General features: G+C 43.1%; 1 protein-coding gene across 2 annotated transcripts in view; it reads right to left on the bottom strand.

Annotated features, from left to right (window-relative positions):
• Nucleotides 1–23,044, bottom strand: part of SNX1 (sorting nexin 1) — a 42,588-nt gene that overhangs the window by 4,900 nt on the left and 14,644 nt on the right. For both annotated transcript variants that reach the window (XM_015142440.3, NM_001266850.1), the window contains 10 exon segments: nucleotides 22,746–22,857; nucleotides 17,169–17,296; nucleotides 16,562–16,628; nucleotides 11,560–11,603; nucleotides 8,973–9,114; nucleotides 7,638–7,716; nucleotides 7,096–7,171; nucleotides 4,883–4,996; nucleotides 4,596–4,689; nucleotides 3,027–3,232 (listed from right to left, as the gene is read on the bottom strand). In XM_015142440.3, the coding sequence (XP_014997926.1) occupies nucleotides 3,027–3,232; nucleotides 4,596–4,689; nucleotides 4,883–4,996; nucleotides 7,096–7,171; nucleotides 7,638–7,716; nucleotides 8,973–9,114; nucleotides 11,560–11,603; nucleotides 16,562–16,628; nucleotides 17,169–17,296; nucleotides 22,746–22,857 (1,062 nt within the window).

Here is a 23,044-nt window from a genome sequence, read left to right as displayed (position 1 = left end):
TACTGGCTCCTCCTCGGGGCAGGCTCTCCCAGCAGCTGCGCCAGGGACAGACTGAGCAAGGGCAGGTTCTGCAGCCGCATGTTAGTGCCCAGCTGGGAAGTTTAATGTCTAGGAGCAAAGCTTGGGTAATACTTCTCTCCAAGCTTCCAGGAGGCCAGTGCCATGCTGCTTCATGCTACTCCCAGGGCTGGATGGCAGGGAGCCAGTAGGTGGCCTTCTGCCAGTGACCAATACTATGGCTTACAAAAGTACCTCCCTCAGATCAGTCAGTTCATAAGGCTACATACTTTCCCTGAGTGCCTGCCATGTGCCAGGAGCTAAGAATACAGTGGATGAAACTCATGGTCCCATTTTCATGGAATTTGTCATCTAATGGAAAAGGCCAACATTACATTCGCAATTAAAATAGATAATTACAAGTATGCAGACTACTGGGAATGCAGCACGGTACTATAACATGAAACCAGGGGCCTAGCTTAGCCTGGGAAAGATGTCAGGGAAGTCCACCCTAAGGACCCAACCTTTAAACTGACACCCAAATAATCTACAAGGTTAGCTTAACAAATCTTTAAATCAACACCTAAACCCACCATAGGGCCACACTGCTTTTTCCCAACCACACACTCACCTGCTCTAGGCTACCAAGGCCTCCAAGAAGCTCCCCAAAATCTATTTGCTAGTTTTCCTTGTTTCCAGTTTCTTGACCACAATCAACATTTCCAGGGAAGGAAGCTGCTGGCCTGACTAACCCACACCTGCCCGGACTTGCTTAATAGGCCACAAGCAGCAGCCTGGATCAACGATCTGTGCCTGGGGCCAGCCACCCAGCCAGGTTCCATCGGCTCCCTCGCTGTCCTGCAAAAGTTCCCTGAATATTTTCTTTTTTTTTAGACGGAGTTTCACGCTTGTCACCCAGGCTGTAATGCAATGGAGCGATCTCGGCTCACTGCAACCTCCACCTCTTGGGTTCAAGCGATTCTCCTGCCTCAGTCTCCTGAGTAGCTGGGACTACAGGCGCCCGCCACCATGCCCAGATAATTTTTGTATTTTTAGTAGAGATGGGGTTTCGCCACATTGGCCAGGCTGGTCTCAAACTCCTGACCTCAGGTGATCCACCTGCCTCAGCCTCCCAAAGTGCTAGGATTACAGGCATGAGCCACCGCGCCTGGCCTTCCCTGAATATTGTCTATGACTCCTTAGCATAGGTTTATGCCAAAACTTGAACCTTAGGGAATGCAATGCCACCAAATTCACCTGCCCCACTATTGTCACTGCTGTTCCCCTGCAGCATCTTAACACCTCAAAGTCAAAAGATGAGGTAAAGGGTGACCTCATATCCGAGTCAGACTCAAGCCCAACCCACTGGCCTAACAGTGGTCCGGCTCCACGCTCAGAGAAGAGCAGAAAAGAAACCTTTGTTCTTCTCTCCAATCCCACCACCAGGCTCATAAGCACGAGGCAGGCAGATGGAGGGTCTCTGAGAAAAGACCATTCGCCGTTCTGTGCCGTGAGGCATCCTTCCCCAGCCCCAGCCCATGGAGCTCTAGGCAAGGCCCTCATCCCTGTGGTACAAGCTCACTGTGCCTGGGCGCCATATCCAAGAACTGTGCTCCCCAGAGATCCCAAACAACGCTCCTCATAGAAAGCTTCCTCCAGAGAGTGCCCTTCCTGCAGCTTGCTCTCCAGTCTAAGTAGCCTGACCAGTTCTAAGAATTACATAGCAGGTTATTTTTAAAACCTCTTATCACTCTGGAGTTAGCAGCAAACCAAATAGCAATGGGAGAGGAAAATGAGTAACCTCCCAGGCTCTATGAGGCAACTCCACCACGGAGGAAGCGACAGCCTGGGAGCAGCTCAGCTCCTAACACAACGCACAAGCTCCCTAATGGGAGATATGTTGGGGATGGGGACCGAGGGGTGGCACTGTTCTAACTCTGAGGCTCAACACATCCTGATCCCAAGCCGAATCAGGGACAGACTTAAGCCCTTAGAGTGTAGGCGCCAGGCTTCCTCTTGGTTCTTTCCTCTGTCTTAGGGAGGCCATGCGAGAGCTAATACCACTGTCACAATTCCTTAACCTTAACCCCTGGGAGTGCTCATGGGGAAACCACACTGCTAGATCACCAGGAGAGAGTGAGGTGCTTGATGAGGGGCAGGCTGGAATGTTATCAGTGGGGGTGGCACAGCACAGGAAGGCTCTGGTGATGAGCTCTCTCAATCCCCTGGCCATACTCCTCCATGCAATGCCAAGCCAGTTCCATGTAGTTACCTGACTGCCCATACTGGAAGGACAAGTGGAAGCCACCAAAGCCACCAGTTACTGTTAAGGAGGCAAAGATCAAAGGACTGAGGAAGTCACTGCTCCAGGGGCCAAGAGATCAGGTCTGTAAGTTCCTGCAAGAAAGGACCACAGGCCGGGTGCGGTGGCTCACGCCTGTAATCCCAGCACTTTGGGAGGCCAAGGTGGGCGGATCACGAGGTCAGGAGATCGAGACCATCCTGGCTAACACCATGAAACACCGTATCTACTAAAAATACAAAAAATTAGCCAGGCGTGGTGGCGGGCGCCTATAGTCCCAGCTACTCGGGAGGCTGAGGCAGGAGAATGGTGTGAACCCGGGAGGCGGAGCTTGCAGTGAGCTGAGATTGCGCCACTGCACTCCAGTCTGGGAGACACAGCGAGACTCCATCTCAAAAAAAAAAAAAAAAAAAAAAAAGAAAAGAAAGGACCACAGAGGACACCGTCCAGCCTCAACAATGAAGGGCAACCTATTTGGAGATTCAAGAGTGATCTTTTCTCCAAATGCCATCTAGGAATCTTGGTTGTGGGGCTCAAAATGAGTCAGTGATAACTAGCTAACAGGTGAACAGATTGCTTGGTTTATAGGATACCTTTCCTCTTAAAAGTAGAAAAAGTGACACCTATTTACAAGCTATAATGGGATGAAACTGTCTTGGGAAGAGGACCAGCAAAAGAAAAACAAATCAAATCAAGGGAAGGAGGAGAAAAGGAAACAGAAGCTTACCCGGACTATGGCCAGGAGGCGAATGTAGTCACTCAGGAGCTCAGCAAGGAGGAAGAAGTCGTTGTTGGCCTGTTCCTGGTGGAGCTGCTCAATTTTTTCTTCCACCTCAGCCAGCTGGGAGAGTGCCCGTGACAATGCCGTGTTGTCCTCAGAGCTCCCAAGCATGGCTAGACTCTTTGCAAACTGGGCTGTGTTCAGCGCTAGCTCTGGAAGGAGGAAAAGACAGCAGAGGCCTCTCTGATCTCACAAGGAAAAGGGACAAATCAGCTGACACCGCATGGCATGTCTTAGCAATGCCGCCCACTGCATATCTGGGAAACGAGGGTTCCGCAACCCAGTCACTTACACCACGATTAACTGTATTCAGAGAGTAAAGAGAATGTGGCTTGGTCACAGAAGCAGGAGGGAGAGGCACCAGCTTGTCCTGAGTTTCACTGGGTTAGGCCTACCTGAAGGAAGCAGCTCCAATATCCCTGAAGAACCAAAGCCCACTTATTAAATAACAAACAGGCCAAATAAACTATTCTTATATTTTTGTTAAAGCTCATGAGTGGTAGCCTCTCTGTACAAGAGAGAAGAGTGAATATATGTGCACACCATATAGTCTTGAATGTTCTAGAGTAGGGCAAAATCTTTGTAAAGGAGCACAGTGGCACGATGTCAGCTCACTCCAACCTCCGCCTCCCAGGTTCAAGCAGTTCTCTGCCTTGGCCTCCCAAGTAGATAGGATTACAGATGCCTACCACCACACCTGGCTAAGTTTTTGTATTTTTAGTAGAGACAGGGTTTCGCCATCTTGACCAGGCTGGTCTTGAACTCCTGACCTCGTGATCCACCCGCCTTGGCCTCCCAAAGTGCTGGGATTACAGGTGTGAGCCACCGTGCCCAGCTGATAATTTTTTTAGGGTTTGCAGGCTACACATAGTCTGCTAGAGATTCTTTTCTCCTCCAATTCATTCCTTTAAAAAAGTAAAAACCTAAATTTGTAGCTCATGGCAATAGGAACAAGGCTCAGATTTGGCCCATGGGCCAAATTATAGTTTGCCAACCCTTACTTACACTGGCCTTATGCTGTGGATCTTCTATCTGTTTAGATTTCTAATTATCAGCATGTTTAAGGCAGAGAGGGAAAAGATTCAAACTGGGAAAATTTCACTAGCTTGTAAGCAAATTTCACTAAAGAGAGACGCAGAAGGATTAGGAGACAGGTGGTTTCCTTGCATTTACGCATTGCTGGTTTGACCACGTAGCTAAAGCATGTATGACATCATTTTGGATATAAGCCATCAACTCAAAATCAACAGAAGCCGGCATCCCAGGTCATGCTGTATCTGGGACAGCTTCCCTGCACCCCTCCCAGGTAGAAAGTACAATGCCCACAGTGGTTGAACCATGTTTTCTGCCAGGAGATGCAGGGCATCCCTTTTTTTTATCAGAACATCAAGGACCTGGTGGGCTGAGAATTTCAACTTGGATGGCTGAGAGGACTGGAACAGCATGCCCTCCCATCTCCAGTTCACTAGAGACAACAATTTCCCCTAGCTCCAAGTGCATTTCAGAGCTTGTTACCTTTCCTATGGTTGACTAGAGTTTCTACAACAGCATGCAGTTTCCGTAAGCGCTGCTCCTCACACTCTACCTCCTGGAGCTTCTCTTCAAACCACTGAAACACAAAAGCCCAGAGCTTTAATGAGATTACTTCTATAGGTGCAGTGCAGTCTTTCTTTAGCAGTTGTTTTTCAAAAAGGGACTAAATTATAAAAAACTTTCTAATCTCAGAAATCTCAGGACTCCTTAGGGGTTCTGACCTATAAGCCTGAGGTGTAGGTGAAGGTAAGAGGCACAAGGCTACTCACAATGTCTGATTCATTCATCTTGATGGTCATTTTGCTGACGGCATCTGTGGCTTTGTTGAACATCTTGAGGAGACCAGCACCACTCAATGTCTGGGTACCCACGGCACGTGGCAGCTACAAGACCAAGAAGGCAGGGATGGCAAGTTATCTGCTGCCCCTATTTTAGGTTCAGAAGAATTAGTATCCATCAGATGGCAAGCCCAAAACTTGCCAGACAAATTATGTGAACTGTAAATTGTTTTTTCAAAGGCAGTCTGAGGAATCCACAACACGTCCGTAAAGAAAAATCAAAGAACCACATTAAAAAGAATCAGCCAATATTTTCAGCTTTTGATATTTTATACAGAAAAAAAGTAGACTAGGGTGTTATGCAGTCAGGTGACCTCAAACTGAGATTGTCTGCCTACCCAGGCATGAACTGCCTCAGTATCAAGCACACTCTTGTTAAAAGTCAAAAGTTCCCTTGGATTAGCATACTTGGTACACAACTGGACTTAAAAGTCTTAAGACACTAAAATCTTGCTGTCCTTGAATTTTCTTCAGCGAACAAATATCCAAGGACAAGAGAATTATTGATTCAGATCAAGGCTACTTTCAGGGATGACCTAGTAGCCAAGCATGCCAAATATTTAGAAACAATCTGATTGCTGTTCAGTCTCCCCAGTACTCTCCTAGGGCATGGAAAGGATGCTGAAAAATCTATAGCATATACAGCATATTATGCTAAAAAGTCAGATTTTAGTGTTCAGGACTCTATGGCAGTAGCTCTTTTTTTTGAGATGGAGTCTTGCTCTTGTCGCCCAGGCTGGAGTGCAGTGGCACGATCTCTGCTCACTGCAACCTCTGCCTCCACGGTTCAAGTGATTCTCCTGCCTCAGCCTCCCAAGTAGCTGGGATTATAGGTACCCGTCACCACGCCCAGCTAATTTTTGTATTTTTAGTAGAGATGGGGTTTTGCCATGTTGGCCAGGCTGGTCTCGCACTCCTGGCTTCAGGTCAACCTCCTGTCTCAGCCTCCCAAAGTGCTGGGATTACAGGCGTGAGCCACCGTGCTCGGCCTGGCAGTAGTTCTGAACTTGGGGCCACTTTGCGTCCTAGGGGACATTTGGCAATGTCTGGAAATGATTGTGGTTGTTATAACTGGGGAGGGGGTGCTACCTGGATCTAGTGGGTAGGTACCAGGCATGCTGCTAAAACCCCCTGCAATGCAGAGGACAATCCCTACGACAAAGAACTATCTTACCCAAAGGGTCCACAGTGCTGCTACAGACATACCCTGCTTAGGGGTATGGAGTAAAGATGAGAGGGTGAAAAGGAAGAAGGGATTTAAGAATATTCACAAGAGAAGACTAAAAGATCTGAAGCATTTGACAGGGAATTTTTAATTAAAACATTTCATTTCAGAGAAAAAAACTCATTTATTATCATTTTCTTCACTGGAATAACACATACTATATACAAATGAAAGAAAAATTTAAAAATAAAAATTAAAGCAAAATGATAGCCCTATGCAGTCACTTCCTTCCTTCTAGTTTGCTTTCCTGTGAGATAAAACATTTCACTCAAGTGTTTCTTTTGATCCTTAATGACTCACATGTTTCTACAGCTGTATTTACATGCTATTTCATGTTTCACATTTTATAATTCTTTTAACATACACGTCCATGTACTAACATTTCTGTATACTTTGTTTATGATGAGAATCAAATATTTGGTTATATTGATATATTTTACTTAATTCTTCCACTGTTAGCAATTGAGCTGTTTTCAATTTTTGACAATCATGACTAGCCTACACATGGCCTGTAAAAAAGACTGTCTACTTCAATCAACACTTTTCCTACATAGCAGTTCTGTGGTTTGTGGTAACTGGTTTTTAACCAATGCCCCGCCTGGCATAAAATATGCATTCAATCTGAGCCAAGAAGTAACCTACAACATGCCAAGGACCTGCCAAATAGATCACTGTGTTGATCCAATAAGACAATACTAAGCTGCCATTTGACCCCTACGACTAACTACTTTTGACTTCAGGCAGAGCTTCTTTTATTTCAAAGGCTGAAAAATACTTGTCACTCTCAGGGGTTCACCCAAAACTAGGATACAGTCTGGTACTAGTCATGTTAAGTGCTCACATATTTTTGGAATGAACTAGTTTCATTTCACTAGGAGCAGACATAAATTATGAAATTCAGTTTGCACTGAATACTAACCTCTTCTTTCTCCAAGAACTCTCTGACGTCAGGGTCCTGTAACATGGTAGGATGATTCACAATCCTCTGAAGGTACCTACAAGGTAAGCAGTTACCATCTGGTTAGTTGAGCTGGCCTCAGAAGGCTCTGGGCGTCACACGGCGCTGGCAGTGATACCACGTCTTCTGTTACTTAAAGTACCCTGAGATAAGGTACTTAAGTAGGACTCTCCTTGTAAGCATATTCAAGTTCACATTCCTGACATTTCCAAAAAGGGAGAGAAAAATAACTGGTCAGAAAGAAACCTCAGAGCCATTCATATTTGATTGTCTAAGAACATGACTGCCTGCTCACTCGGGATGGGAAAAAAACAGAAGATGGCCTATTCCCAAGGTGGGAAAATAGGCAACTCAGGAAAAGTTGAGAGATAATATGGAGGTGAGGAACTTCAATTCATTCACATTTCATCTCTAACTCAATGGGCTGTCTCATCATTTAGACTCACTTTTCAACTTCTCATTTGTCCTCACGTTATTCAGGAAAATGGCTGTATGGAACTTACCTTTCTAAAGCAGCCCTCCGTTTTTCAAGAAATTCTGCAGAAGAAGAATCTTCCTTCCCAACTTTCACTTTTGTCATCCCTAGAATGGAATTTAAAAAGCAAAATAACCATAAATGATCTTTCTTTTTTTTCAAGTGTCAGCAGGAGGAAAGGCAATGCATACAACCTAAGCCACTTCTATGTCATGTGCAGGGCTGAACAAAAGGTTCTTTACTTGAGAGCCATTTTTGAAAACTAGTCTCTAAGTGCTGAAGGTTCTAAACTCTAGGATTTGCAGATAATACATTTTCTTAAAAAGGCGGCCATGGAGGCCGGGCGCGGTGGCTCAAGCCTGTAATCCCAGCACTTTGGGAGGCCGAGACGGGCGGATCACGAGGTCAGGAGATCGAGACCATCCTGGTTAACACGGTGAAACCCCGTCTCTACTAAAAAATACAAAAAACTAGCCGGGCGAGGTGGCGGGCGCCTGTGGTCCCAGCTACTCGGGAGGCTGAGGCAGGAGAATGGCGTGAACCCGGGAGGCGGAGCTTGCAGTGAGCTGAGATCCGGCCACTGCACTCCAGCCTGAGTGACAGAGCGAGACTCCGTCTCAAAAAAAAAAAAAAAAAAAAAAAAAAAGGCGGCCATGGAACCCTGAGTACAAACATCAACTGATGTTAATGAAGAAGCTCCTGGCCGGGTGCAGTGGTGCACACCTGTAATCCCAGCACTTTGGGAGGCCAAGGCAGGCGGATCATGAGGTCGAGAGATCAAGACCAGCCTGGCCAACATGGTGAAACCCCATCTCTACTAAAAATACAAAACTTAGCTGGGCATGGTGGTGGGCGCCTATAGTCCCAGCTATGCAGGAGGCTGAGGCAGGAGAATCACTTGAACCTGGGAGGCAGAGCTTGCAGTGAGCTGGGATCACGCCACTGCACTCCAGCCTGGTGACAGAGCAAGACTCACCTCAAAAACAAACACCAAAAAACAAAAAAAACAAAAAAAAAAAATGAAGAGGTTCCTTCCTCTGACCCTCTGACCCCAATCCAGTGTAGTCTATTTCAATTTGGAGGGAACCGCAATCATTTAAGACTCCTGAAGACCCCTAGAAAACAAACGAACATAACAACTCTGGAGGCTAAACCCAGAGCTCCTACTGCACCCAAGAAGAGAACATGCCAAAATACTGTATTTTTCTCTAGACCTCCAGGGTCGGAAAACACTGGAAATGTCTCTTTTCTCACCACAAGACTGTTAATAGAAGTAGTCTCATATACTAAACAGTAAGTGAATTTTGGAGAGAATGCAAAGGAAAACAATCCGAGTGGAATGGAAGACCACAGGCTTACTTACCTATGAGGCTCTTCTCCGGTGGAGGCGGGACAATGAAGCCATTCTGAGAGTGCTTCTCGGAAAGCTTCTCATAAAGACCCAGAAAGTCACTAAATCTTCTTTTTACTGCAAACTGTTTGCTTCTGAACAATGGTAAGCTCGTCTTGGGGATGGGGAAAAACACAAGGCAATTTCATTCCAAACAGGAGATGGTGTCTTGAAAGCCATCCAATTGACATTAAAGAAACCCATTTCCCAGATCCCTGCCCTTCAGTCACCTGGTAAATAACTTTCTCCAAGGCAGAGAGTCTTTAAACTTTTTAAAACCATAGTTCCCCCTTTGGCAGTCTGGGAGCCTAAGGAGCTCTTCTCACAATAATGATTTTAAATGCAAAAAATATATAGGATTATAAAGGCAATCAATTAAATTCAAATACATCTGAAGCCATGGTGACCTTTGAGGAAATAAAAATTCAAATATAGTTTCATTCCCAGGTTAAGAACTCTTGTTCTAAAGAAAGAAATGTTCAGTTCTAGTTTAAAGCTAGAATTCTACAGTAACCCATTCATCTTTTATTGTTTTTTTTTTTTTTTTTTTTGATACAGGATCTCACTTTGTTGCCCAGGCTGGAATGCAATGGTGCGATCACAGCTCACTGCAGCCTCAAACTCCCGGGCTTAAGCGATCCTCCTGCCTCAGCCTCCCAAGTAGCTAGGAACACAGGCACATGTTACCATGCCCGGCTGGAGTGCAGTGGCACAATCTCGGCTCACTGCAATCTCCGCCTCCCGGGTTCAAGCAATTCTCTTGTCTCAGCCACCCAAGTGGCTGGGATTACAGGCTCCTGCCACCACGCCTGGCTAATTTTTCTAGTTTTCTAGTAGAGATGGGGTTTCACCATGTTGGCCAGGCTGGTCTTGAACTCCTGACCTCAGTTGATCCACCTGCCTCAGCCTCCCAAAGTGCTGGGATTACAGGTGTGAGCCACTGCGCCAGGCCTCACTGACTTATTTAAGGGTATAAGCTGCTGGAATTATAGCAGCCAAACTAAAGACAGACAAAAAGTGCTTCTAAGAAGGGGAAGCAGGTGAGGAGCAGGGTGGGAATTGGATGAAATGTCTAAGCTGTAGACAGTAACCTCTAAAGTATCATAATGTAGAGTTCACAGGACACAGGCCAACAAGTAGTAGAGATACAATATAAAGCAGATTTCTACCAAAAAAGGTTAGGCCTACATCACGATGAGAGTTTACTTTATACTCACCAGATAGGCAAAATTTAAGGAGGTTGGCCTCACCAATTGCTGGCAAGGAAGTGAATCAATGGGAACTTTTATACACTGCTGATGGGGTATAAATTGGTACAAAGACTTTAAAAAACAGTTTGTATTCCTTGTGTCCAATATTTGCAGTACCTATGACCCACGGGAATTACTCCTGGTTACATACTCTAGAGAAACCCTTCCACATGTGCACTAGAGACATGCAAGAAAGTTCCCAGTTACAAAAACCAGAAACATGTTGACAGGAGAAAATGTTCACAACAGGAAAACACAAATATTTTGTGGTATATGAACTAACTACAGCTATGACCATCAAGGATGGGTGAAAGAAACAATACTAAATAAAGCAAGCACAATTATCAGCATGATATTATTTTTATGAAACTCAAAACAAAGCAAAACAGTCATATATATATGTGTGTGTGTAAAGATTTCTTTTTTTTTTTTTTTTTTTTTTTTTTTTTTTTTTGAGACGGAGTCTCGCTCTGTCGCCCAGGCTGGAGTGCAGTGGCGCGATCTCGGCTCACTGCAAGCTCCGCCTCCCGGGTTCACGCCATTCTCCTGCCTCAGCCTCCCGAGTAGCTGGGACTACAGGCGCCCACAACCGCGCCCGGCTAATTTTTTGTATTTTTAGTAGAGACGGGGTTTCACCGTGGTCTCGATCTCCTGACCTTGTGATCCGCCCGCCTCGGCCTCCCAAAGTGCTGGGATTACAGGCGTGAGCCACCGCGCCCGGCAAGATTTCTTATAAAAGAAATGAGAGACAACTCAGGAGAAAGGGCGCCTCTAAGGTGTGAGGCAGGGGATATGATGGAAAAACACGTAAGTGGATTCAGTGGTACTCAAGACTAGTGGTAAGTTTAGAGCTTCATTCATTATGCTTCATAACTTGTATACCACATTGTGTACATTTTCTATGCATTAATATTATATACGAAAGAAGACCCGACCGGAGAGGCAAAAGGTTAAGTATTACAAGAAGCTCTCTGAAACCTCAAAAGCATTGAAGATTTTAAAAGATAGTTTAAGGCAATCTGTGAATCTAGCTCCACACCACATGGTTCTCTAAAAGAGCTGTATCAGATATACCACACGACTTCACAGAATCACACCGAAATGTTAGCTTTCTAGAAGAGTATTAAAAAGACTCAGTCTGGAGTACCCAGATGAGATCTCCAAGGGGATGCAGGCTTGCTGCATCTTGAGTAAACATGAAGATGTTGGCAAAGAAACAAAGGAGATACCCAGAAATAATCTGAATGATGACGTTGGTACAAGCACCCAAGTCTATGAAGATGGTCTTCAGCAGGGCCACCTGGACTCACCTGTGTTGTAACTTTGTAGGCTACATATGCATTCATACCGTCCCCTGTGGGAGAACAAGAAAGCAGGAGAAGATTATCTTAGAAACCAAAGCAGTGCCAATCCAACTAACATTTAACCAGGAATCATAAGCCATAGGAACCCTGGATAAGAAGGGACACTTGTTTCATCTCCAAGCTTTATATGCACTCTTAGAATCCAGTTCCTACTTTGCCTCAGGGCCTCTGTGGCACATAGCAAGCCCCCATGGATGCTGGCTGGGTCCCAGTTTGAGTTACACAAGAGAGTCAGCCCTCTGTTTCAAAGCCAGGCTCCATTTATACCCTCCACAAAGCAGCACTGGATACTGACAATCCATCAGTTGTTACCATGCCAATATTTGGTCTGGTTACACACATCTGTCCGAAACCAAACAATTCTCTTGCTGTATAAAGCAGGAGGAGAAGGAAGCAACTGATGTAAAAGGAAACAAGTAGTTCTACCCTAGGGTAGCTCTGGGCTTGATTTGCTCTTTCAGAAATATCATCACAACCCCCTCCACTGGTGCTGGGGGGGACACTGACCTCTCTGATCTAGCATGTTCACCAAGAGCAAAGGGTCTGGCAGGAAGACACTTTGGCTGCCTAATGTCACACAAATCTCCCTTTCCTGGAGCAATTATTTTTATGAAAAAGCCTTTGACTGTTAAATAATTTGGGATTCAAGCTATTGTTTTGCTCTGTGGTGATGTCCTGACCTAGACCACTTAAGGAGATAAAGATGCCATTGATACCCTGAGCACTGAAAAGACATATTCTAGAATTCAAACAGACACAGCTCCAGTGCTGGACTACGGTGTTTGGGGTTGGTTTTGTCCCCTGCCTCCCCCACCCTTGATTCCTTCCCACATCAAACAGGAAAACCTAGGTCAACAGTTACCAGGTGCTTAGGCCCCTGAACTGGTTCTGGGGGGATGGGTGAGGGGCCAAGGGAAGGAAAAGTAGGCAGTACTGGATCAGCAGGGTCACACATTACAACTTGGTTTCAGTAAGATGGCTGGAAATGCCTGCTTTTTGCAAAATGTACCAAGAATTTGAAGATTACACAGGAACAGAGGGCTTGTCTGCTGTACTTCCCCAGCCCCTACCAAAAGGGTGTATATAAAACAGAACCCATAAGCTAAACTTTAAAAATTACTTTATACTGATTACCAACTTTAGTTCTCTTCTAAACCACCTTACTAACATTACCCAATACTACTAAGGATGTTTACTACTGATAAAATAAAAAAAAAAAAAAAGAAATTTAAGTTTACTTTATAGAAGTAGTATCAAAATTTCATTCACAGCAGAATAGTTATGGTCAAATGTCCAAGAATCCCATAATTTAGTGCCTGCAATTAAGAAAGTCTAAATGCGGCCGGGCGCGGTGGCTCAAGCCTGTAATCCCAGCACTTTGGGAGGCCGAGACGGGCGGATCACGAGGTCAGGAGATCGAGACCATCCTGGCTAACACGGTGAAACCCCGTCTCTACTAAAAATACAAAAAAAAAAAAAAACTAGCTGGGCGAGGTGGCGGGCGCCTGTAGTCCCAGCTACTCGGGAGGCTGAGGCAGGAGAATGGCGTAAAAACCCAGGAGGCGGAGCTTGCAGTGAGCTGAGATCCGGCCACTGCACTCCAGCCCGGGCAACACAGCAAGACTCCATCTCAAAAAAAAAAAAAAAAAAAAAAAAAGGAAAGTCTAAATGCAAACACAGAGAAAAAAGAAAAGCAGGATCTTCAGATATTTTGTTTCTCAGCTGCTTTTACTTAGGCAATGAACATGAAAAGAGACATACTGCATGTACGTAGAGAGCACACAGATCTGCAAATGAGCTAGTAATACAAGGTTTTAAATTTACGTAAATTTCCAGAATAATTTCAGAGTTGAAGATAACACATGCAAATTACCAAGGCTCTAAAAAGCATATCCTGGTAAAAGTTAAATTCTAGATTATTTAGATGTGTGCAGGAACAAGAAGCACATGTTGAATAAACAGCCCACACAAACAGAATGTGTTGTTACAAAGATCAGGCCTTGAATATGAAAATATTTTAATTAGCTGGTTTCTTGGCATCAACATGACTAAGAATCTAGACTACAGTGCAAGGAGATGAAAACTTATCACCAAGAGTGATTTGTGTTTAAATACATCTGATCCATGGACTGTTTAATTTCCTCTCTGTAATGGGATAAATTGTGTCCCCTTCAAAATAGGTGCATTTTAAGTTCTAACTCCCAGTTCCTCAGAATGTGATCTTATTTAGTAACAGCGTCTTTATAGATGCAATCAAGTTAAAATGAAGACATTAGGGTGGGCCCTACTCCACTCAGGTTGGCGTCCTTATTTGTTAAAGAAGGAATGTGTGCACAGAGATAGACATGCATAGAGGGAAGGCAATGTGGAGACTCTTAGGAAGAATGCCACATGACAGCAAAGGCAGAGACTGAAGTGATGCATCGACAAGCCGAGGAAGGCCTGAGGCTGCCAGAAGCTGGGAGAGAGGCATGAACAGTCCTTCCCTAGCGTCTTCACAGGGAGAATGGCCTGCTGACACCAGGATTTGAGATTTCTGGCCTCCAAAACTGCGAGAAATGTCTGTTGTTTTAACCAGTTTGTGGTACTTTGCTACAGCAGCCTTAGGAGACCAGTATGTTCCCTCTCCTGGTTCAGACATCATGACTTATTACATTTTAAGAGAATTAGTGCCATTCATTCATCTTATTCCACCAAGGATTTAAAGCAGTGAATAACTAGCTTAAAATTAATGTGTTTATAGAATATCCATAAATATTAGAGAAGCAAGAGAGAATCTAGACATATAATCCAAAATCCTGGCCCAGGCTCTACCATGGGCCACACTGTGCCCTAACAGGGAAGCTACTTCCTTTTTGGTCCTCAATTTCCTTTTCTGTTAAATGACAGAACTGTATAAGAACCTCAAAAACATCCTACCAGTGCAACAGTCTGGGAAAAGCAAAACTCAACAGTTCAAATAAAAAAATTTTTTTTTTTTTTTGAGACAGGATCTCACTCTGTCACCCAAGCTAGAGTGTAGTAGCGTTATCTTGTCTCACTACAGCCTTGACCTTCCAGGCTCAAGTGATCCTCCCGCCTCAGCCTCCCAAGTACCTGGGACTATAGGCATGTACCGCCATGCCTCTATAATTTTTTATATTTTTGTAGAGACAGGGCAAATTTTTTACTTTTTGTAGAGTCGTGGTCTTGCCATGTTGGGCAGGCTGGTCCTGAACTCCTGGGTTCAAGTGATCCTCCTGCCTTGGCCTTCCAAAGTGCTGGGATTACATACGTGAGCCACTGCACCCGGCCTAAAATCAACAGTTTAATGACAACCGTTTTGGCCGGAGACCAGGGTAGGCAACATAGTGAAACCCTGTCTCTACAAAAAATACCAAAAAATTAGCTAGGCATGGTGATGCATACCCGTAGTCCTAGCTACTCAGGAGGCTGAGGTGGAAGGATCATCTGAGCTTGGGGAGGTGGAGGCTGCAGTGAGCTGTGATTGTACCACTGCACTCCAGCCTGGGTGACAGAGTGAGACCCTGTTTCAAAAAAAAAAAAAAAAAGATAACCATTTTGGCATAAAGTCTAACAAGTTCCTGTCCCTAGTTTCAAATAGACCAAGGGTTGAGAATTACATTTGTCCTCTTAACTGTATAAACACTCCTGTTTAGGAAGACAGGCTCTGTATAGCCTCTTCTGTAAGGGACTACAGCTAGAACAAGGAAAGACGAGGCCTATTGTTCTCCACTCAGGGATAACTCTTGCAAGCTTGGGAGAGGGGAAAGCCATCATAAAAATCCAAGTTCAGACAAAGTTAAGTGTTATGCTTTTTGAAGATCTAACTTCAATTTGAGTACAATTCAACCTGGACCCCACAGACAGACTTCACCACCTCATAAGGTTATCAAAAGTATATGTATAAATGAGAGTTTCAAACTTCTTGAGGGAAAAATAAGTTCAATGTCTCCCAATTTGAGAACATGTATTTTTTAGGGTGCTCACATGGAATTTACTATCTTAAAAAAAAAAAGGGTCTTATCAACTCTGAAGGAGAGATAATGTTTGGGTTTTTTGTTTTTGTTTTTGTTTTTTTGAGACACAGTCTTGCTCTGTTGCCCAGGATGGAGCGCAGTGGCATGATCTCAGCTCACTGCAGCCTCCATCTCCTGGGTTCAAGCAATTCTCTGGCCTCAGCCTCCTGAGTAGGTGCATTTATAGGTGCACACCACCACGACTGGCTAATTTTTGCATTTTTAGTATAGACGGGGTTTCACCATGTTAGCCTGGCTGTTCTCGAACTCCTGACCTCAAGTGATCTGCCTGCCTTGGCCTCCCAAAGTGCTGGGATTATAGGTGTGAGCCACCACGGCCAGCCTGTTTGGGTTTTTAAAAAGAGAATCTAGCTGGGTGCAGTGGCACATGCCTGTAATCTTAGTGCTTTAAGAGGCTAAGGTAGGAGGATCACTTGAGGCCAGGAGTTTGAGACCAGCCTGGGCAACATAGCAAGACCCCATCTCTTAAAAAAAAAAATTAGTCGGCATGGTAGCACATGCCTGTAGTCCCAGCTACTTGGGTGGCTGAGGTAGGAGGATTGCTTGAGTTCAGGAGCTGGAGGTGATAGCGAGCTATGATAGTGCTATTGCGCTCCATTCTGGGTGACAAAATGAGACCCTGTCTCTAAAAAACAAAAAACAAAAAGAATAAAAATAAAAAGGGATTCTAGTAGTATTTGATGATTCTGATTTTTCTTCCTAAAGCCAAGAAAAGACTGACTCATGCATTGAGTAACTGCAGTCTCTGGCCTTAGAAACATAGCAAGGGGTCTACTTTTACAGAAAAGATACTAATGAAGTACTTCACATTGGCTAGTTCAACTCTGAGGGTAGCCATCCTGAAACTAGCTACCTATGCTTTCCACAGCCACATCCTAACATCACAAGGAGTCCTAAGAACCACTTACCTATCTTCTCAGGATCAGTTATACCGACTGTCAAATCAAATTGATCCTCCTGTTCTTCTTCCTCTAGCTTTTTCAAGAAAAGACAAATCATGAGAGTTGATATGAAAAAAAGCTATTAATTTTACCCTGTTAATAACCTTATATCAATCTAATAAAATCAAGGTGTATCCTTCAGTGTTCAGCCTTTGTCCATTCCCAACAATCCCAATGAACCAACTCTCAAAATTTTAAATTAGGAGCCAGCTTACAAGTCTTTGTTACATCTATCCTCTTAAAATCTTATTTTGATGACAATGAATAACTGCCAGATTTAGAAAGACTTGCCTCTTGCAGGCTAGGAAGGGAGTGAGGAGAAACTATACTCCTGAATATGGAAGCTTCACACACCAAGTATCTTGAGTAACCATTGAAAGCCCTTGTGCTCTGGGCAATAGATACCCTGCCCAAGAAAGACTCCTGTATTGGATTCTGGCTGTCCATTAAGCATAAAGATCTCCTTCAAGAGTCATAACTATGTTCTCAGGGTTTATACTCAACCACACTTCAGACTGGCAGTACACAGTCCTAAATACCTAAAAGTGGTGAGACCAACAGTGCAGATTCTCACCTCCTCATAGGTTGGCTGGTGCTTTGAAGAATTTGAGGCTTCCTGCGGAGGAAGAGAAATGAGTGTTTTGGCTGGCACCTTCTTCTGATTATTTTGTGTGTTGTCCAAGGATAGCTCCACTGTGGCATCTAAAATGAAGTTGATATTTTAAAATGAAGGTCAGTAGTGGGTCTTTGAAGGCTAAACTTGTATAGGCTAAGAACTTACAAGAACAATAGCAAGCACTCTTAATACACAGAGGCTGTCAGACTAAGAGTCATAAAAATGTTTACAAGGAGAAAAGGGGAGGAAGGTAAGGGAAGTGTTCTTCTAGCACAGGCTTAGCAGAACAACCTCTCCTTCTCCTTTCCAAGTACAATCACTTGGCTGCCCTCTCCTACCTAGAATTTAGGCAAGAACCAAATATAAGCAAAAAGACAACACAGCCAAAATAAGTTTATTAATTTTATGTTTTAAATCTTATTTATTTTTTAGACAGAGTCTCACTCTGTTGCCCAGGTTGGAGTACAGCAGGGCACGATCTGGGCTCACTGCAACCTCCACCTTGTGGGTTCCAGTGATTCTCCTGCCTCAGCCTCCTGAATAGCTGGTACTACAGGTGCATACCACTATGCCTGGCTAATTTATTTGTCAATTTTAATCTTAGGAGTATTCCTTTTAGAACATTATATGAGCCCTATTTATTATAATTACTTGTAAAGGGCCGGGTGCGGTGGCTCATGCCTGTAATCCTAGCACTTTGGGAGACCAAGGTGGGCAGATTGCCTGAGCTCAGAAGTTTGAAACCAGCCTGGGCAACATGGTGAAAACCCATCTCTACTAAAAATACAAAAAAACAGTAGCCAGGTGTGACGGCCTGAGCCTGTAGTCCTAGCTACTGGGAGGCTGAGGCAGGAGAATTGCTTGAACCCCGGAGGCGGAGGTTGCAGTGAGCCGAGATCACACCACTGCACTCCAGTCTGGGCGACAGAGGGAGACCCCATCTCCAAAAAAAAAAAAAAATTGTTTGTAAAAGAAGTTCAGATATTCGCTTTACACACCAATATGGTAGAAGAGGCAGGCATACTGACAGGAAAAAAATGACATCAAAGGAAGAGTCAGGAAAACCATAAGCTAGAAAAACATGGAGCCAAGACACAAACACAGTAACATTTGGGGAAGGGAAGTTTTCCACACCTGATGACAGCACTGTTATTTTAGCATAATTTAAGAATTTTTCCTAATGGTTTAGATCTCCTTGTAAAGGTTAAATTATATACTTAATATATGCTATCCAATTTGCGAAGAAAGACATGTAATATCTGAAAATCTTTCTATTCAAAACAGTTTAAAAAACAGTGCTTAAGGGCTGCCTTTGTCTATCCGGAAAGAACTAAGTTGAACAGAACGACTCATTCCCTCAGTGTTCCAGAGAAGGGACTTTAAAAATAGCATTATGTACCATTTTTAGGCATCAAAATTTTTCATGCAAATAAAAAGAATGCACTTTCAACTTGGAGCAATGGAACTAGATGCTCTAAGCCTAAACAGTACAAACTTTTTTTCTTTTTTAGTAACAGAAAACATAAATATCTATTTGGGTTTGGTCTGATCAGTAGGTATTCTATTTTAATCTTAGGAAATTCAAAGAATGCTGTTTCTTCTTCTTTTTTCATTTGGAGCTAAACAAAAGCAGAGATTATGGTTTACGCATATATGCCTATAGCATAATCAAGTCCCAGATCAGTATTCTAATCATTAAATGTGAATCAAGTATGCAAACAGGGTTGCCACACTGTTAGAAATGAAATCTGATCCCTATGAGGAAAGCTAGAAAGGTGGTAACATAATCTGACTCTGGGGTGGGAGTATAAAACAAACAAGCAAAAAAGTACTGCTGACTCTTGAACAACACAGGTTTGAACTGTATGGGTCCGTTTATACATGAATTTTCCTCTGCCTCTGCCACCCTGAGGCAGCAAGACCAACCGCTCCTCTGCCTCAGCCTACTTACTCAATGTGAGGATGCAACAATGAAAACCTTTATGACGAACCACTTCCATTTAATGAAAGGTACATACATTTCACTTCCTATGATTTTCTTAATAACATTTTCTTTTCTCTAGCTTACTTTATTGTAAGAATACAGTATATAATACATGTAACATACAAAAGATATGTTAACTGATTAGTTAATTATCTTATCAGTAAGACTTCCAGTCAACAGTAGGCTACTAGTAGGCTATTAGAAAAGTTTTGGGGAAGTTATAAACAAATTTTTGGCTGCGCCTGCATTGTTCGAGAATTAACCATACATATCATGAACATGTTAGGATATTAGGAGTCTCTGAAACAAGCAACCAGTTGAAATATGCATTGGATATTCACATCATGCAGGTCCCACACAAATAATTCAGTTAACAAACATGTTTGGAAATGAAACAAGCAGTATCGCTCATCTAAAATATTTGACTTATTAGAATGCTACTAAAAACCTTTTGCCAGTTTGGGCAACATGACAAAAGCCTGTCTCTATAAAAAATAAAACAAAACAAATACACAAATATTAACCAGGCGTGGTGGTGCCCGCCTGTGGTCCTAGCTACTCAGGAGGTTGAGGTGGGAGGATCACTTGAGCCTGGGAGGTCGAGGCTGCAGTGAGCCATGACCACACACCACTGCACTCCAGCCTTGGGGAAAACAAAAAACAAAAAACAAAACAAAACAAAACAAAACAAAAAACAGCCTTTTGAAGAACTGTGTATCTTCTACTGAAATTCACATGATAAAGATGCCAAAACTTATATTAAAACATGCTTTTTTCTTTGAACTCCTGTTAAGAGTAATGGAAAAGCATTCAGGCTCCATCAGAGACTCTGATCATCACTAGATTTATTATTTTAAAATGATATCAGAACATTTAAGTTTCCACAGTCAAATATCTAAAACAACTGGGAAGCTATTCAAGTCCTAAACTAAACGTCTCATTGCAGACATTCCATTCTCGAGATATCTTATGTTCCTTTCTTAGAAGTGAAGCAGGTATTGGCTACTTATAAAACTAGTAGGGGAATGAAGTAAATCAGAATCCTCACTACAAACAAGTATGTCCCTAATAAAGATCTACAAGTTCATGTGTATAAAACTCAATCACTGGGTAACTATCACACTAAACTGTTAGGTCAGGTCTTCTTATAATGAAAGATCATATAAATGTTAAGGTCCCAGAGATAGAAAATTCACTTTCTTTTCAATCTTCCATATAACCAAAGAAAATTCATTATTCGCCTTCATATCACTTCTCCTCCAGAAATTTATTTATATTTTTATTTTTTAATAGAGATGAGGTTTTGCTATGTTGCCCAGGCTGGTCTTAAATCCTGGGCTCAAGGAATCCTTCCACCTTGGCCTCCCAAAGTGCTGGGATTACAGGCCTGAGCCACCGTGCCTGGCCTCCTCCAGAAATTTTATCCAAAAAATAATCAGTACCAGAATAAATACTGTATATTCAAATTTCAGGGATGAAGGGAAGTGGAAAATCTCAATTTTTATATTCCTTCTTCTAATCTCCTTTCCTTGTATGTCTTTTCAATTTCCTACCAGAGTTCTAACGTAAGAGTTGTCCCAAGATCTTACCCTCCACCCTCATCTTTCTCCCTCCTCATCATTCACTCTTTTGAGGCTCTCGTTCACATGGAAGTTTCAACTACCACCTCTAGAAAGATGATTCCCGTATGTCCAGTTCTTGTCTTTCCTCAGGTAGGAAAGAAAATTCAAGTCACCTCCTGGGTATTTCCCTTTGCATTTCAAATTTAAAGTATCTAAAACCAAAGCTAACTTTTTCCCCAAAGACAATTTTTTCTTTAGAATGGGGTTCTATAATGATGCCATTTTCTTCTCAATCCTTGGACTTGAAACCTCTGACTTGGTCTTCAATCCGCATTTTTTTTTGATACCCGTTATATTCGATCACTAAAATCAGATTTTGTTGACTTCCCTTTTGAAAAGTTTTCGCCTTTCCTTTCCTGCTTTTATTACCTTATGTTCAGTCTTTGCCATTTCATTCTTGAACTAATTTGTGACTGCCTTCTAAAATATTATCTGGTCTCTGCCCACTGCAATTAATTTAATATAATTCCAATTCCACTAGGTCAGTCTTCCTAAAACATTACTTTGCCCATATCACATCCCTTACACAAAGCTGCCAAAGGCTTTTAATTGGCATTAAGATGAAAATCCAGACTCGAATTATTAATGTGTAAGGTCCTCCCAAATCTCTTTCCAAATTACATTTCCAGCCTTATCTTCCATGACTTCTCCAAGAATGTCCTGCTGTGGTCCACCAACTTTACTGACTGCCGCTCAAACATACCTTACACTTCCTGCCCAACCATGGGGCCCTTTTTTCCTTTTCTCCTACATAAATCCTGCTTCTTCCAAGATCACTTTATTTATTTTTTTGAGATGGGGTCTTGCTCTGTCACCCAGGCTGGAGTACAGTGGCACGATCTCAGCTCACCGCAACCTCCACCTCCAGGGTTCAAGCAATTCTCCTGCCTCAGCCTCCTGAGTAGCTGGGAGCACAGGTGCACGCCACAGCACCCAGCTAATTTTTTGTATTTTTAGTAGAGACAGGGTTTCACTATGTTGGCCTGGCTGGTCTCAAACTCCTGACCTCAAGTGATCCACCCACCTTGGCCACCCAAAGTGCTGGGATTACAGGTGTGAGCCACTGTGCCCGGCCCAAGATCACTTTAGACAGGGTTTTTTCAACAATAGCACTACTGACATTTTGGGCTAAATAATTCCTTGTTCTGAGGGCCTGTCCTGTGTATAGAGTGTTTAGCAGAATCCATGGCCTCTACCCACTAGATAACATTAGCACTCCCAGCTGTGACAACCAAAAATGTCTCCAACCATTTCCAAATGTCTTCTGGGGGGCAAAAGCACCCCCTCTGTTGAGAACAGTGTAGCACCCCTGAACAAAGAATTCTCCAGCCCCAAACGTTAATAGTGCCAAGGTTGAGAAACTGTCCTATACTAGTGTTTTTCAAACTGGAGGTTACAGCTTGTTGGTAGATTTGAAATCAATTCCATGTGTTGCAAAGAGCACTGAAAAAGGAAACAATAGAAAAAGTTTCAGGCTGTATTAGAAGTAGTAAGGGCAAGTCATTTAATAAAACTTTTGTTTGTTTTGTACCAGTATGCACATATTTTGGATTATGACACCAAATGCATTTCTTACTCCTAGTCTTGGTCACACAAGGCTACAGGCACTGCTTTAGACACTGGTCTCACACTCCTCTGAGCTCCTGTGACTTAGTATTTCTATCATTCTTCCAGCTGCATTTCTGTTATTGTTTCAACAGTTTAACTCACCTTCTTCAACAACTGTGTATTTATATCTTACTCCCTAAATCTGAAAGAATCTTGATGGCAGGGCCTGTATTTCATGTACTTTGGAATCCTCCACAAAAGTATTTTATATAAAATTATGTTCCCAATATTTTTTTTTTCACCTTTGGTTTTGACTTTAACTCAGCAACTTAACAAAGCCATTTAGGAGGTTCCTAGAACAACTCTTGAGTCCAAACTTGCCTGCAAAGAGATCCTGTGGCTCTTGGTCTTGCTCTTCATGGATCCCATTTTCTTTGGAGCCATTGTTGATGGGAAGAAGGGATGTGGTTCTCTTTGGAGACTGGTGCTTACTCTGAAAACAAAGAGATACTCTGAATAAAACATCATCATGAAAAACAAACCCAACTTGCCCAGAAAGCAACTTTTAATGCCTCCCTCAGTTGCCACCAGTCAGCCAGTTCAATAAGCAGCAAATCATTATTAGTAAAGTAAGTGCTGCCCAAGTAATGACAGAGCAAAAAGAAGTCCATACATTTTAG

This window comes from Macaca mulatta, chromosome 7, assembly GCF_049350105.2.
Source record: "Macaca mulatta isolate MMU2019108-1 chromosome 7, T2T-MMU8v2.0, whole genome shotgun sequence".
Classification (NCBI taxonomy): Eukaryota; Metazoa; Chordata; class Mammalia; order Primates; family Cercopithecidae; genus Macaca; species Macaca mulatta.
Note: the sequence above shows the minus strand (reverse complement) of the source record. Positions and strands in the feature narration are given on the sequence as shown.